The 16,417-nt window shown below is 45.3% G+C and overlaps 1 protein-coding gene across 1 annotated transcript; it reads right to left on the bottom strand.

Moving 5' to 3' along the window:
* Positions 1–897: 897 nt before the first annotated feature.
* On the bottom strand, positions 898–3,284 carry LOC142888021 (NLR family CARD domain-containing protein 3-like). The gene is made up of 3 exons (XM_076026028.1): positions 3,152–3,284; positions 948–2,952; positions 898–910 (listed from the first exon to the last, which is right to left on the bottom strand). Exons 1-3 carry the CDS (start codon positions 3,282–3,284, stop codon positions 898–900), a joined length of 2,151 nt encoding a protein of 716 aa, XP_075882143.1.
* Positions 3,285–16,417: the final 13,133 nt, after the last annotated feature.

Genomic DNA, 16,417 nt, shown 5'->3' with positions numbered 1-16,417 from the left:
CAGCACAGAGCAGCTTCACTCCAGGATCCTTCAGGATTGTCCAGCTCAGGTCCAGCAGTGTGAGGTGGGAGGGGCTGGACTGCAGAGCTGAAGACACCACTGCACAGTGAAGATCTGAGAGTTGAACACTGAATGAAGGAGAGCAGAATGAGAAGTTGCTGCTTCCATCATCATCACCATCATCATCATCATTACCATCATCATAATCTTCATCACCATCATCTTCATCATCATCATCATCATCACCACCACCACCATCATCATCTTCATCATTATCACCATCATCATCTTCATCACCATCATCATCTTCATCACCATCATCATCATCACCACCATCATCATCACCACCTCCATCATCCTCATCATCGTCATCATCATCATCATCATTACCATCATCATAATCTTCATCACATCATCTTCATCATCATCACCACCACCACCATCATCATCTTCATCATTATCACCATCATCATCTTCATCACCATCATCATCATCACCACCATCATCATCACCACCTCCATCATCCTCATCATCATCATCCTCATCATCATCATCATCATCATCATCACCTCCATCATCATCATCATTATCATCATCATCAACATCATCATCACCACCATCACCATCATCTTCATCATGAATGATTGAAGAGTTGATTTTGGTTGACAGTGTAAATTCAATCAATCTTGTGCAATCAACTGACAACAATGAAAAAGAAGCTTCCCAAACAAATGTGCACATTATAAAGACTCACAACAACAAAAACATAACAACTGTGTGAAGGAAAAAGCAGCAGGCTGAAGCCCAAGCTGATTCTTGCCTCTCCTATACAGTCCATAAGATTAGCTGGAATAATTAGTCAGACAAAATCAAAAAGGAAAAAAAGAGAAGTGCAACTCAACAAAATATGCTTGACATTATTCTTCATCATTGACTCACAATTCAACACACACACACACACACACACACACACACACACACACACACACACACACACACACACAGTGTTTACATACCTTACTAAACGTATCACAGCCTTCCTGCAGTTCCTCACAGCTGGAATCAGTCTCAATCTTCCCTCCCAGGTTGTGTTGTACTTGCTGGGGTCCAACTCCTCCATAACCTCCTCTGACATCTGCAGCATGTAGGCCAGAGCTGAACACTGGATGGCTGAGAGTCCCTTCTCTGATCTGTTCTCTGACTGCAGGAACTCTTGGACCTCCTGATGCACTGACTGATCCTTCACCTCCAGCAGACAGTGGAATATGTTGATGCTTCTGTCAGGAGAAACATCACCAGTGTTCAGCTCCTTCAGGTTGTTGATGACCTTCTGTAAGGTTCCTGTATGATTGTCAGTGAGACCCAGCAGGCCTCCTAAGAGTCTATGGTTGGATTCCAGACTGAGTCCATGGAGAAAGCGAACAAACAAGTCCAGGTGACCGTTTGGACTCTGCAGGGATTTCTTCATCATCTTCTGAAGGAACTCATCCAGGGATTCTCCAGAGTGACCATCTTCTGTCCTCTTCCAGTTGGTGTGACAGTGGAAGCTGAAGACTGCAGCCAGAAACTCCTGGACGCTCAGATGAACGAAGCAGTAGACGGTTTTGTGGAAGATCACACTCTCTCTTCTGAAGATCTCTGTACAAACTCCTGAGTACAAAGAGGCGTCAGTCACACTGAGACCACACTTCTCCAGGTCTTCACTGTAGAACATGATGTTTCCACTCTCCAGATGTTCAAATGCCAGCTGGCCCAGCTTCAGAAGAAGCTCCCTGTCAGCCTCCGTCAGCTCCTGTGGACCTCCTCCATACTTGTGCTGCTTCCTCTTGGTCTGGACCAGCAGGAAGTGTGAGTACATGTCAGTCAGGGTCTTGGGCAGCTCTCCTCTCTGCTCTGAGTTCAACATGCTCTCCAGAACTGTGGCAGTGATCCAGCAGAAGACCGGGATCTCACACATGATGTGGAGGCTCCTGGAGGCCTTGATGTGGGAAATGATCCTGCTGGACACATCTCCTCTATCTCTGAACCTCCTCCTGAAATACTCCTCCTTCTGGTCATCGGTGAAGCCTCGTACTTCTGTCAGCCAGTCCACACATGACGGAGGGATCTGATTGGCTGCTGCAGGTCTGGAAGTTATGCACAGCAGAGCCGAGGGAAGCAGATCTCCTCTGATCAGGTTTGTTAGCAGGACGCTGACTGACTTCTTCTGAGTGACGTCAGTCACCACCTGGTTCTTCTCAAAGTCCAGAGCCAGTCTGCTTTCATCCAGGCCGTCCAAGATGAAGAGAAGTTTGCAGACATGCAGCTGCTCTGCTGTGAGCTTCTCTAACGTTGGATGAAAAACATGGAGAAGCTCCAGAAGACTGTCGTGCTGCTCTTTGACCAAGTTGAGCTCCCTGAATGAGAGAGGAAGCACCAGATGAAGGTCCTTGTTCTCCAGGCCCTGGGCCCAGTCCAGAGTGAACTTCTGCACTGAGAAGGTTTTTCCAACCCCAGCGACGCCGTTGGTCAGCACCACTCTGACTCTGAGTCCCTGCTGCTCAGGTGAGGCTTCAAAGATCTGGCTGCACCTGATTGGACGGTCGTGGAGGCTCTTCTTGGTCTTCTTGGTCTCCATGGTCTCAGAGGTCTTGGTGGTCCTCTTGGTCTTCTTGGTCTTCTTGGTCTTGGTGGTCCTCTTGGTCTTCTTGGTCTTCTTGGTCTTCTTGGTCTTCTTTGTCTCTGTGGTCTTCTTGGTCTCTGTGGTCTTCTTGGTCTTGTTGGTCTCCAGCTGCCTGACCTCATGCTCTCTGTTGACCTCCTCACTCAGTCCCTCAGTGATGTAGAGGTCAGTGTAGATGCTGTTGAGGAGGGTTTGACTTCCTGCTTCTTCACCTTCAGTCACACGTTCACATCTCCTCTCCAGACTGATCTTCTGCTGCTGTAGAAGCTCCTGCAGACCATCATCAGCCTCTGGAGCAGAGAAAAGGTTGGAGAAGAAAACATCAGTGTGACAGTGTGAGCATCATTTTCTCTCCACAACTTTTCAGCTGCTGTGGTGAAGCTGCTGTGTGACTGTTTGCTCTCAACGTCCCTCAGTGAATCTTCTCACTGGAGGTCCTGACGTGATCTCAGAGGGAGAAGTGAAGGAGGTGCCGGTGGACAGTCTTACTGTGATCAGTCTGGCTGTGACTGGCAGGTTGCAGTGCTGCTCCACACTGAAGACACGAGGACTCACCTGATGGAGCAGACCGGTCCCAGAATGAGCCAATGAACCTTCTGTATAATGAGGACGTCCAGCTCATCCTGGCCTGCTGCTGCTGCTGCTGCTGCCGCTGTAGAAGCTCCTTCAGCTGCTGCTTCTCACCACCAGGACTCCCCTCCGTCTTCCTGTGGAGACACTTTGGCTTTGAGTGAGTGGATCAGTTGTTGGTGTCCATCACTTGTCAGCTGTTTTTCTGACTCCATCATTAGTTGGATGGAATCATTGTCTCCATCAACACTAACTGACAGCCTGCTGGCCTCCTAGTGGGCTCTTCACAAATCACTTCTTGTCTTTTGCTCTCTTTTCTAAATTCAATCCCTTCATGCAGCTTCACAATCAAAGAATTTGACCCACAAAGAATGGAGCGCAGCCGTTAATGACGGCGTCTTTTAGCCACCACGTTGCGCCCGTCATGGATTTGTAGCTGTTTTCTAGGCTGGTCTTGTCACATCATCTAATATATTATTAGATGACATATTCATCTATCAAATGTATATTTTCTATCTGGTGTGGTTGACACCTGGTGGGCTCTGGTTGAGCAGTGGCTCTGTGGAACTGGCCCTTTGTTTCTCAGCAGACAGAGACAGTGGAGTCACATTGCACTGAACTTTGGATTGAAATTCATCTCAGTGGAGTTGAGCTGCACTTTATGACAGAGCATCAAACATTCCTGCCACTGCATAAAGTTCAGTCTCAGAAAGGCTTTGCTGCATTTCAACATGATGAATGTGACCATGTCAAAGGGGGGGTGGAAGACAGAGTGGGTGGGAGAAAGAGGGGGGGGCAGAGAGAGAGAGGATTGATTGATTTTCAGCAGTATTATTATGTTGACATAGTTTTTCTATTGGCTGGAAATGTCTTGTTGCCAGGCAGAAAGATCAACTCCCCACTATGATACAACTGATGCTTGCATTGTGGCTACAAACAAAACCAAACAAGCAAAAACTGGTCAAACAGCGCCCCTCAGTGGCAGAACTGGGAGCTGCGAGGACCAACACGTCATAGGAAGGTTTGAAGGTTCAAGGCCACATTTGAACACATTGTGTTTCTTATTGACATATTATAGAGTGACCTGTCTGAAATATCTGCCTGTTAATCAATGTGTTATTTTTTCAGCATGTGTTCATTTCTCTGTAAAGTCTGCAGTAGAAGGTAGTTTTGACTCGAGGGCGCCCCCTGGCGGCTCTTTCCAGAACTACAGTTGCCATCACTTGTTGGCAGTCCATGATGACGGTGAGAAAAATGTGATTTCCTCTTTGAAGAGCTGCACCTGTTTCTCCCTGACGTGATGAGACTGGACACTTGTTGAGGGATGTGACACTTCCTGTCAGCTCCTGAGGACAACAAGGAGGCCGAGCCTCTAATGCCCCCTACTGGCTGCACTCTGGAAGAGCCCTCCCCCCATCCTCAGGACCAAGTGATCCTCCCTCAACGTGAACACATCACTTCCATGTGAGGAGAGAAGAAGAGACGGCAGAAGTCAGCACTCACACTTCAGTCCTTGAACGCATCATCAGAGACATTCACTGCTGTTGAGTGAAGATGATGGATTCACTGCTGATGAGAAGCAGACTCTCCGTCACATATGTGCTGTGTCTCAATTCAGGGTGTGCACCCTTCAGTCCAAGTGTCCTCCGTCTGAAGGAAGCGTTCTTCAAGGACCCAGCCTAGAAGGACGGACCAAACCCCGCCTCCCCGGTAACCACTGGGGACGGTCTAGCCTTCAGTGTATTTCCTCGTTGCGTCACCACCGTTCCCTCCGGCTGGCCAACCCCAGAAGTGATGTTTTTATAGTATCAAGCCATTGGTTCGCCATCTAACAATGCTGTTGGATGATCAAATAAGTAAAATCCTACGTTAAAAACTGGATACTTTATGTGAAACTTCAATATTTAAATTTATATGTCGTGTCTTTACCAGTATTGGCAGCGGGACGGCTTGACTGGTGAGAGGGGCATGATGGGAAATGACACTATTGAGCAGATCAGGACTAAAATATTGATCCGTCCAATACGTGGATTCTCAAATCAATACTCCAGTTATCTGAGGCCTTCCATTGTTTCTCTGGGGTACAGCCAGATAGAAATGCTCCAACTCTGAGGTGTGGGCGGGGCCAAGGCTGATGGGACCGACCAATAGCAAGGTGTTGATTTTTCAACATCAGGTGTTGATGATCAAGCAGGTGTTGTCATCAACAGCTCTGTTGAGTCAGCGGTTCATCTGTATTTCCGGGACAAAGGCCCCTCCTTCCAAGACTCAAAGGTCCAGATTTTAGACACAGAAGACAGATGGTTTGAGAGAGGAGTGAAAGAAGCCACCTGTGTCCACCTAGAGCGACCCTCTGTGAACAGAGAGGAGGACTCCTGCTGCTGCTGCTGCTGCTGCCTCCAGCCAACATGCAGCCAGACGGAGAAGCACTTGGACTTTGAGGTGCTCTTGGGATATTTTCTGATTCTTAGATTCTCTGATCAGTGTTTCTGCTCCCACTTCCCTGAAATCACATGACGCTGTGTTGAGCTGAAGTGCAGCCACGCCCCTCTCTCTCTGCCAGGGTGCATCCAGTGTGGCTGTGGCTCCCAGGAGCAGTTGGAGTGCAAGAGGTGAAGATGGTCTGGTCCTCAAGGAGCTGCTCACTCCATCAAAAGACAAGGGCAGCAAACATTGTGTCAGAAGCAGTGGCAGGAAAACAGTGGCAGAAACTGCACAAGGAGCAGAACACACTGCAGGACAAAGTAGTGATGGACAAATGAAGCTTGTGGGAAACATCCAAGCACTGGAGCCACTGCTTGAAAATGGCTGCAAATGACTGCAAGCTGCAGTAACACTGCCCTCTGCTGGCCACACACACACACACACACACACACACACACACACACACACACACACACACACACACACACATCTCAATGAGCAGCATTCAGGATGCTGCATTTATTGTAGAGAAGCTTTGATGCTGAAGTATCATTGCTCTGATCACCTTTGACCTTAAAAAGCCTTGACTTGAAATAATCTCTCTCTCTCAGGGTCAAAGGTCAAGGGTCAGAGGTCAAGGTAGGTCCATTACTACTGTTATTCTCATTGCTTTGTTAATTAAAAAAAGGTTTCAACAATAAATGTTGTACACATGTGTATTTTTGTAAGCATCTTTCACATGTGTATGTTCTTAAACGTGTATATTTCAATAACATTTTAATAATCCTTTGTGTTTGATCTTCAATGTCTTTTTTCAACACATTCTATCATCTGCATGCTTTACCATCTCTTTGAAACACATTCTAATAAATATCGCAGTGTTTTTCAACATATTTTTCAATGCATTGAAAGCTCCTCCAGTTCTCCAGTCAACTCATGTCTTCATTCTGAGGCTGCTGGTGCAATTCCTCCAATCAAATCATCAACACATCAACTGTAGTCAGAGACTTTCATCATCACTATGGACACTGTTGCTTTTCCCGCCGCTTCATCGTTCAACTTTGGCTTCACTTTCAATAGGATGCCGCACTTTTCACGCTCGCCTCCACTGCAGTCCTCTGGCGCCCCCCAGTGGAGGCTTTGAAAAGCGCAGGGCCAGAGGGATCAGTGGCACTGTTCAAATCCACATTCACTGACTTTACCTTCCTGTTGTTGAGTTGAAACTCCGCCCACCCTCCCAGTTTCAGGGAGCCTGATTGTAACGGAACAATTGAATCAGGGGTCAGACGGTTGGAACCGGGTCAAAGGTCAAATTCATAGGTCAAAGACGTGTATTTCAGGAACGGAAGGTCATATAAAGATGATTCCACCTCTGGCCTGTTCAGAAGGGAGGAATTATGTCAGAGGATCCAGGTTTGAAGTCAAACTACGTCCCGGGGGCCATATGCGGCCAATTACACTCTCCAATCCGGCCGACCAAACTTGAAGGAATTATATTAATAGTCATTAAGTCATGAAATAGAAAACAATGAAAACAATTATTTTGTTGTGTTCATTATTTAATTGCCATTAAAGCAACATGTTGTCTACACATCCCCTGATATATGTCTTCCTCCAATGAGAAAGCGGCCCCTCTGTCATATTGTGGAAGCCATTATGGCCCACCAGTCAAACAGATTAGAGGCTCACTTAGTGTTGGAGTTGGGCTTGGTTCAAAGTAGCAAGAGAACAAAAGAGGCTTTGCTTCAGAATTGAACCAACAACCAGGATTGGAACCCTGGTTTTCAGCACCACAGTAAGCAGGCTAACCCACTGAGCTAAGCTGCTAAGCAGGTTCCTGAGGTCTGTGCAGGGATGTCACTACATCAATAGACAGCAGTGACTTGACATTGGTGCGTTTCAACACTGGACTCTGCAGGAGAAACAAACAGCCACAGTCACTTTGTACAAGTACAACACAACAAGTGGAGCTGAAGCCTTTTAGATACAATGAAGAGGAAAGAAAATTCTCCTCACTCTTTGAAAATGGAATTCAAACAGAGTTTGAAAAGAGGGAAGGAGGAGCTCTGTGTTGGGAGTCAGCATTGGGCCCCACAAGACCGTCTTCAGCGCTGAGAAAGCAAAGAACTACAGAGGCCTCAGTGCTTCACCTGACACACTGACACACACTGACACACACACACTGACACACACTGACAAGCAGCGACACAGACACACAACAAAGGACAACAAGTTGCCAAAACCAAAGATTCTTCAACTCATTTCCTCATCAGTGATGAATAATAGAAGATCATCAGCATCAAATCAATCATATATAGGTCACTGTATGATATAATGACACAGTTTATAGTCACGTGTTTACCAGAAGCAGTGGGCTGTATAATAGGATGTATGAACAGGGTGACCGATTGACCTCCACAGTGCTCAGGCTAACAAGGTGGTTAGCTCAGTAGGCTAAATCTCTCGCTGTGGTTGTAGAAGATGTGGCTTCAAATCCCACTTGGTACCACATGACCAGGTTTATACTATGTATATTTGTACTTTATACTATAGCATGTGTTTTTTTCTGGTTTTCAGACATGTTGAGATTTTGCTTGGAGTAGCGCCGTCTCGTGCTAAGCTACCACAGGACTTTTTTAATGAAAGTATTTAAAATTCTTTGTACTTGGAAAAAAACAACATTGTATGCAGATTTTTTCAACTGTTCAGAGAAGATCTTCAATCAGTTCTCCAGGAGCTGCATCCCATCAGCCCACAGATGGCTCAGTTAATAAGACAACTAACTGTGAATCACAAGGTTGTTGGTTCGAGTCCCACCATGGGCTGAGACTCCAACGGCCCCAAAAGATCAGTAGAAGTGACTTCAGAGTTTTCACGTAGCTCAGCATGAAAAGCAAAATGTCTCTGAATACTGGATGCTTCAATTGAGATGACAAATTGCTCCTCTTGAATTGAAAACACTAGTCCCTACTGAGTGCCAAAACCTTTGCCAATACTCTTTCTTTGCACACTTTATGATTCTTCCTACCCTGGCTTGTGATCTTTGATATACAATAAGACTCTGATCATTAAGATTCTGTTTGAAGACTTTCAATACCTTGTTTCTGCTTTGAATTGCCTCATCACAACCACCTGAGCCTTGGTGGTCAGCTTTTAACTAGCAAGCCCCTCCCTCTGGACCAACCCACAATGAAGTGGCAAATGACAAAAGCAGCCAATAGAAGGCCTTCAGTCAACATTAGAGGCTCCCTACCATCACTCTCACAAGCAAAACAAAAAGACACACAATTCCACTGCTTCCCCCTGACAAGTCAACCTCAAAGTCGTAGCACAACACTCCTGATTGGATGATTACTGAAGCACACGTGATGCTCCACTATCAGCAGCAGCCCTGTGCAGATGGCTACTTCCTGTTAGCTCTATCAGCAGCACTTGAGAGCAGCTCTGGTTCCGACCCAGTGACTGTGGAGGAGGGAGACAGCAGTTAACAGAAGCCCTCAGCAAACAATGAAAGGATGAGTGTGTATGAATCAATAACCTGACTGGCCTTAACACACACTGTGTGTGTTCTGCAAATATACTGACTGAAAAAACATCTCCTTATGTTTGAACTGTTCAATGTATTCTATATTGTTGTCTGTTGTTTGAAATGATTCTCTTCCTATGTTGACATTTGACTTTGGATTGATTGTAGATGATGGGAGTAGAACTCTGTTCAAGCCCTTTGGGCTTCGTTCCCTCCTTGTTTTAAATTGTGCTCAATAAATCAATACAAATACAAATATATGTGAGGGTAGGTGATGGTGTCAATGTTCAAATGTTTCTTGACAATGACAGAGGGGAATCTTTTTTTTCCCTTGTCCTGTCTGGCCATCATGAGCAGCAGAAGTGTGTCTGAATGTCTTCATGATGGCTGACAGATTTGATTCTCAAAGGCGGAGCTTGTGAGCCCAGGGTGTGAATGACACGGGTGGGTTCAGGAAGGACCTGATGACTGCTTTGATTCCATTTTGATGGATGAGTGATATTGTGGCCAGGACTGAGGGAGGGACAGAGAGAGAAAAAGAGAGAAAAAATTGTATGGAAGTGAGGGCTTGGGAGAGCAACTGGCAACAATGTACAGGTATTGTGTCCAAACAACAACAGATATTAGTTTACATAATTAGTGATCCAAAAATGAACTCATTCTAATAGTAAACAGATGAACTCAGAGCCGGTGGGGAAGAGGTCCAGAGCAGTGAGCCCCTCTGGCCAGAGGCCACCAGCCCCCCGAAGAGCCAGGACCAGAGGGCTGGGAGGCAGACACCCCTGGATGGAGGACAGGAAGCACAACCTGGCCCCCGGATGGATGGGGACCCCCAGGACAAGAGAGTACCAGAACCAGGCCCTGGACCAGAACCCAGGCCCTTCACCCACTGGACAAGACAAGGCACGACAGAGAGGCTGGTCACATGGAGCAGCCTCTGAAAGACTGCTTTGACTCCACAGACTGGGACGCATTGCAGGGCTCTCACACCCACTACATGGACCAGATGGTTGACTGCACTACGGACTTTAGAAACTTCTGTATGGACGCTGTTGTTCAAGTTGGATCTGGACACTGCTTTGCCAACAACAAGCCATGGAGAACCAGCGACATCAAGGACCTTCTGAACCAGGAGAAGGTCTTCAAAGATGCTGAGCGACAGGAGTTCCAGCGGGTCCAGAGGGAACTCAGAGTCCAAGTCAAGGAGGCAAGGGAGCAGCACAGAAGGAAAAATGAAGAAAGGATGCAGAACAACAATATGAGGGAGGTGTGGGAGAGGATGAAGACCATCACTGGCTGCAGCCCAAAGAGAGGTGGCCACTGTCAGAAAGCTCCCACACATGTGTTGTTTAGTGCTCACCACTTGGGGGCGGTGTTGTACCTCTGTTGGCCACCGTCATTCACTCATTTATTACGTCTGTGCCTGACTGCACCTGATAGCGCTGTCAGTCAGTTAGTCATCAGCCTCCCGGCACGTCACTGCCCCCTACCGATGCGGCGCGGTACTTTCTGCCTGGCCTGGTGTATTTTCACTTCGTTCACACGTATTTTCATGGATCATTAGAAAGAATACACTGATCACAAACACTCATTGAATGTATTAGACAGCCTGTGGAACTTCAGCAGATGTACTACATCAGTAATAGTAGTAATCAAGCATGATAGATAGATAGATAGATATTAATACATTTTATTTGTATGGCACATTTTAGAAACCTCAGACACTTTACAAAGTCATTAACATAATAAAATCAATAGTGTAGTGTGTCTGTTGATGAGCACCATGGTCTTGGCCTGGGCTTGAAGAAGCAACCATCTCTTTGAAATGTCCCACTGTGGATCTCCACATGATCTTCTGTGCAACCGTTTGTCCTGTGAGCTCACTGGAAGAGTCTGCAGAGGAAGCAGAAGATGAGGGTCTCTACCTCTCAGCTGCAGCAGCTCACCATCTTCACCACTGTGCTGACTGGTGGAGGCGTCGCCACCATGTACTACCTACAGCAGAGTGAGTTCCATTCACTAACACCATTCACACCTTCACATCTCTGTGTGTAGGAAGAACTCTCTGGAGCTGCTTCAATGGACCACAGTGACAGACAAAACAAAGCATCCCAGCACTGCAGGCCACCAAACTACCAGTGGAGTTAGAATCAGGTTCTTGATGTCTGAAGATTCTGTCTGTCATGAACAGAGTCGGGTCGGAACCGCAGCGGTACCGTCTACACCGTGTGCACAATTATTAGGCAAGTTGTATTTTTGAGGATTCATTTTGCTATTGTACATTTAGAGTGCTTTTGATCTATCCAAAATGTGAACAAACCATCAAACCTGAACATTTAAGTAGTAAAAGTGAAGTTCTGGCTTTCTTATGAGAATATCTTTATGTACACCATTATTCGGAAACTATTAGTGTGCACAATTATTATGCAACTAAATGAAAAACAAAGATTTTCGCATCTCACTTGTTTATTTTTACATGTTAAAGTGAGAATTAAAAAAAACCCTCAGAATTAACAAATAAACATTTCAGAAATAATAATAATAATAATAATAATAATAATAATGATGAGAGCAGGCCTTCGCTGAGGCTCAGTCCCGAATATTAATAATAATAATTAAAAAAAAACAGTCACCAGTATCGCCACCCTTCTTTTCAATAACATTCACAAGCCTTCCATTCGTGGAGTTTAGTCAGTTTCTTGATCTGGTCAGAATCAACTTTTTGTACAGCTGCCGAAACCCTGTTCAGAGAGGTGCACTGTTTACCTTTACTCTAAATGTCCTGCTTAAGAACGGCCCAAAAGTTCTCAATAGGGTTTAAGTCAGGTGAAAAGGGGGACCATGTCATTAGTTTTTCATTTTTAAGGCCTTTACTGGCCAGCCACACAGTGGAATACTTTGATGCATGTGATGGAGCATTGTCTTGCATAAAATCAAAGTCCTCTTGAAAGATGCAGACTTTTTCCTGTACCACTGCTTGAAGAAAGTGTCTTCTAAAAATTGGCAGTAGGTCTGAGAGTTGATTTTGAGTCCATATTCAACCCAAAAAGGTCCAACTGCTCATCTTTAACAATACCTGCCCATACCAGTACCCAGAGATGGGGACTCGAGTTAAAGACTCGTACTCGAGTCGTACTCGAGTCGCATTTTTGGAGACTCCAGACTCGACTCGGACTCGACCCTAAAAGACTCGAGAATTGACTCGACTCGAGATCAAAGACTAGTGGGCAATCTTTAATTTAATTTTATTTTTTTGTTGTTTTATTTATTTATTTATTTTTCACAAAACCACCTCCGATGCGCGACGCATCGCGTCACATCCCTCCCTCTCTCCTTCATTATCAGTCATCATGGCAAGTGCAAGTGGAGCAGCTGCTGCTAAAGAAAGTCCACCGCCAGGTTCGCTACCCTTTATATGAACGCACTGCTACACAAACTTCAAACAGAACGGCAGAGACAGAACTGCAAAATGTAAATGCTGCAAAAGGACAATAAAAGAAAAAGGTTCCACAACCAGCAACTTCCTGCGGCACATTGAAAAGGTGCACAAGGAAAGGTAAGTTGTACTCATAGTGTTTTTGCATACACTGTCTAGTTATTGTTTAGCTTAGTGCATTACCAAGAAGAAACGGTCGGGCCGTGGTGTTTAACGAGACCGCAGTGTAACATTAAACAAACACCACGGCTTGGTTACCGCCGTTTTACAAGCTAGCTTGTTGCGCTAGCTTGTTGCGCTAGCTTATCACACTAGTGTTTAGGGTTGCCACCCGTCTCGTTTTTCCCAGAATTGTTCTCTTTTTTCACCACCTGTCCCGGGAAAAATAAAATCTCTCCCGGGACACAATTTGTCCCGTTGTTTAGGGAAAATGACAAAACCTCATTTGATTTCCGTCTGTGGTCTAGATAGGGTTGCCAACCCTCCCGTAAATATACGCACTTCACTTTTTACCTGTATATTTCGGGGATGCCTCCGCCTCCCCCCCATGTCCCGGATTTGAAACTCTAGGAGGTGGCAACCCTACTAGTGTTTGTGTTACAAAAATGAGCAACCTCCCATGTTGTTCATCTACAGGTATGCTGAATATAAGGCAGCCAAAAAAGTTTCCTGTGGAGAAGCCCAAGAGGGTCAGACTCAGAGCAGCCTCGATTCCTTTGTGGGACTAAAACAAGGAGTGAAAACATACAGCCAGGGCCATCCCCGACAGAAGACCATTACTGACTCCATAATTCATGACCTCATCATCTCATGCAACCTTCCTCTGTCCTTGGTTGACATACCCAGCTTCCAGAACTTCATGTCAGTGGTGGATGAAAAATACTGCCCAGTAAGTCGAAACACCGTTACCAGACGTCTGAGTGATGTAGCATCCGACAAAGAGTACAAGATCAAATCCAAATTACAAAAAGCAGACACTGTGTCTGTGACTGTGGACATTTGGACTGACAGGAGCATGCGAGGCTTTCTAGGTGTAACGGCCCACTTCATGGAAATGGAGAAGAACAGTGTCTCAAGACTGCAGACAGTTCTCTTAAGTTGTGATAGATTCACAGGTTCACACACTGGAATCAGAATCAGTGAACAATTTGAGGAGATATGTGACAAATTTAATGTAAAACACAAATTAGATTACATTATCAGTGATAACGCTTCAAATATGAAGAAGGCCTTTACAGTTTGTTTCCCCTCAACAACTAGAGCTGAGAGGCATGAGTTGGATGACGAGGGTGAAGATGATGATGAGCTAGAAAATGATGACTTATGGGAGGATACAGGTGAAACCCTCCAAGAAGATGTGGACACCATCCAGAGTAGCTGCCGGCAACAGCGGCTGCAGTGCTTTGCCCATTCATTGCAGCTCGTCGTGCGAGATGGACTGAAAGAGACCAAAATTATTAACTGTGCATTGGCAAAGGTGACAAAATTCTGCAGTTTACTTCATACAACTTGTGGACTTAAGGAAGCTTTTAAGAAAACGTATGGAGCCAATCGGAGCATCCCCTCTGCTGTAGCAACTCGTTGGAACTCGACTCTCCGCCTTGTACAGGCAGTCACTGACCTTGATCCCCAAAGCCTTAACACTCTCCTGGAAGATGAAAGACACAAAAGCCTGTGCCTAACAGGCAGAGAGTTGAGCCAGCGGAAAGAGCTTGTGGAAATTCTGGGCCCGTTTCTTCAAGCAACAGATCTCACACAAGCAGAGAAGGTGGTTACTCTCAGTGCGGCTCTCCCTAGCATTCTATCACTCAACAGCCACCTCAACAGTATGCAGAAGAAAGCTCATTACCTGCGCGGTTTAGTGAAAGCCCTACAGCAGTCCCTCCAACGCCGTTTTCAGGTATGATGGGAGCTATAAAAAGAAAACATTTTCACCCACTTCTTTACTTCTGTAAACCTGTGATCTGACCGTAAAGCTGAATTTGATGATCTGATTTTGTTTCAGGGGATGTTCGTAAATGTCAGAATGGAGGAGTCGGACAAGCCTGCAGGAGACCTGCCCTTTGGAGATAAGGTTTACATGATGGCTGCACTACTGGACCCATACTACTGCCTCTTTTGGCTGGAGCATGATGTTCCCATCCCAAATGATGTCAAGAGTGATGTGAAGGAGATGGTAATGGGTAAGTTTACTTGTGATAGATTCCTTAACTTATATATTCCTTAATTTAATCATCACTATTTGTATAACTAAGATCATGATCTGATGAACATAATGTAACTAACCATGTTTTTTGTGGACATTTTTCAGATCATGTCTTGGCTGATGCTTCTCAAGTCACTGTACGTCAAGAGAACAGCAGCGGTGGTGAAGATGACAAGGAGCAGTCACCGACACCTGCCAAAGTTCCTCGCCTGTTCTCAGCCTATCGGAAGAAAAGCAAGAAGAACCCAGACCATGCCTCATCTGTCAGGGCTGAACTCAAGCGCTACATCCAGAATTCGGAGTCCACTGCGGCCGATGAAGAAGAAACGCAAACAGACTGTCTGGAATTCTGGAATCGACATACTAAGGGTTTCCCCAGACTTCATAGGGTGGCTATGAGAGTGCTTAGTGTCCCTGCTACCAGTGCACCAGTAGAGAGGGTATTTATTCACGGAGGTATTAGTATTATAATGCGCCCGCACAGAGCCAGGCTTAGTGCAACAAACCTGTCATGCTTAATTTTTCTGAAATGTAACAAGCATGTTGCATAATTTTTGATGGTCTTTCAGCGACTGAGAGGCAGCCTAATAATTTTTGAAATGTAACTTAAGTTCAGTTGCATCATTTTTCAGTCTTTCAGCCACTGAGAGGCAGCCTAATATTTTTTTTAAATGTATCTAAGTTCAGTTGCATAATTTTGATGGTCTTTCAGCCACTGAGAGGCAGCCTAATATTTTTTTTAAATGTAACTTAAGTTCAGTTGTATAATTTTTCAGTCTTTCGGCCACTGAGAGGCAGCCTAATGTTTTTTTTTTAAATGTAACTAAGTTCACCTTCTTGGAGGCTTTCTTTCTTTTCTTTTTTCCACACATGGGTTAGTTTAGTAATAGTTAAGGCCCATGGAAAGGACAGACAGTTTTACTACTTTATTTTATCTATTTTATTATTTAATATTATTTATTATTATAAATGCCATCTATTTTTTTTTTTTTTTTTTTTAAAAAGTCTGAATAAAAATACAAATTTGGATATACTGTATTTCAGCCAGAGGCTATGTCATTTTATATATGTGTGTGTGTGTGTGTGTGTGTGTGTGTGTGTGTGTGTGTGTGTAAAGACTCGTGACTCGACTCGGACTCTAAATCAAAGACTCGCGACTCGACGAGTCTTGCCCCTTAAAGACTCGAGAATTGACTCGACTCGAGGCCGAAGACTCGTGACTCGACTCGGACTCTAAATCAAAGACTCGTGGGCATCTCTGCCAGTACCCCACCGCCATCTTGCTGGCATCTGAGTCGAAGTGGAGCTCTGTAGCCATTACTGATCCAACCACGGGCCCTTCAATCCTTTCCAACAAGAGTCACTCTCATCTCATCAGTCCACAAAACCTTTGAAGAATCTGTCTTCAGATATTTCTTGGCCCATTCTTGACGTTTCAACTTGTGTGTCTTGTTCAGAGGTGGTCGGGTTTCAGCCTTTCTGACCTTGGCCATGTCTCTGAGAACTAAATACCTTGTACTTCTTGACACTCCAGGTAGGTTGCAGTTGTGAAATATTGCAGAACTGGAGGATAATGGGTTCCTGGTGGCTTCA

This window comes from Nelusetta ayraudi, unplaced genomic scaffold (genome assembly GCF_046127955.1).
Source record: "Nelusetta ayraudi isolate G7.1 ecotype Tasmania unplaced genomic scaffold, CSIRO-AGI_Nayr_v1 ptg000018l, whole genome shotgun sequence".
NCBI classification, from domain to species: Eukaryota; Metazoa; Chordata; class Actinopteri; order Tetraodontiformes; family Monacanthidae; genus Nelusetta; species Nelusetta ayraudi.
This window is presented reverse-complemented; position numbering and strand designations above follow the sequence as displayed.

What these genes read in the sequence shown, in the direction of transcription:
- LOC142888021 (XM_076026028.1), bottom strand. Translation starts at nt 3,284, where the DNA reads ATGAGCTGGACGTCCTCATTATACAGAAGGTTCATTGGCTCATTCTGG. An exon ending in TCACAGCCAGACTGATCACA is followed by an intron (nt 2,953 to 3,151) that starts GTAAGACTGTCC and finishes TCTCTGCTCCAG; the next exon opens with AGGCTGATGATGGTCTGCAG.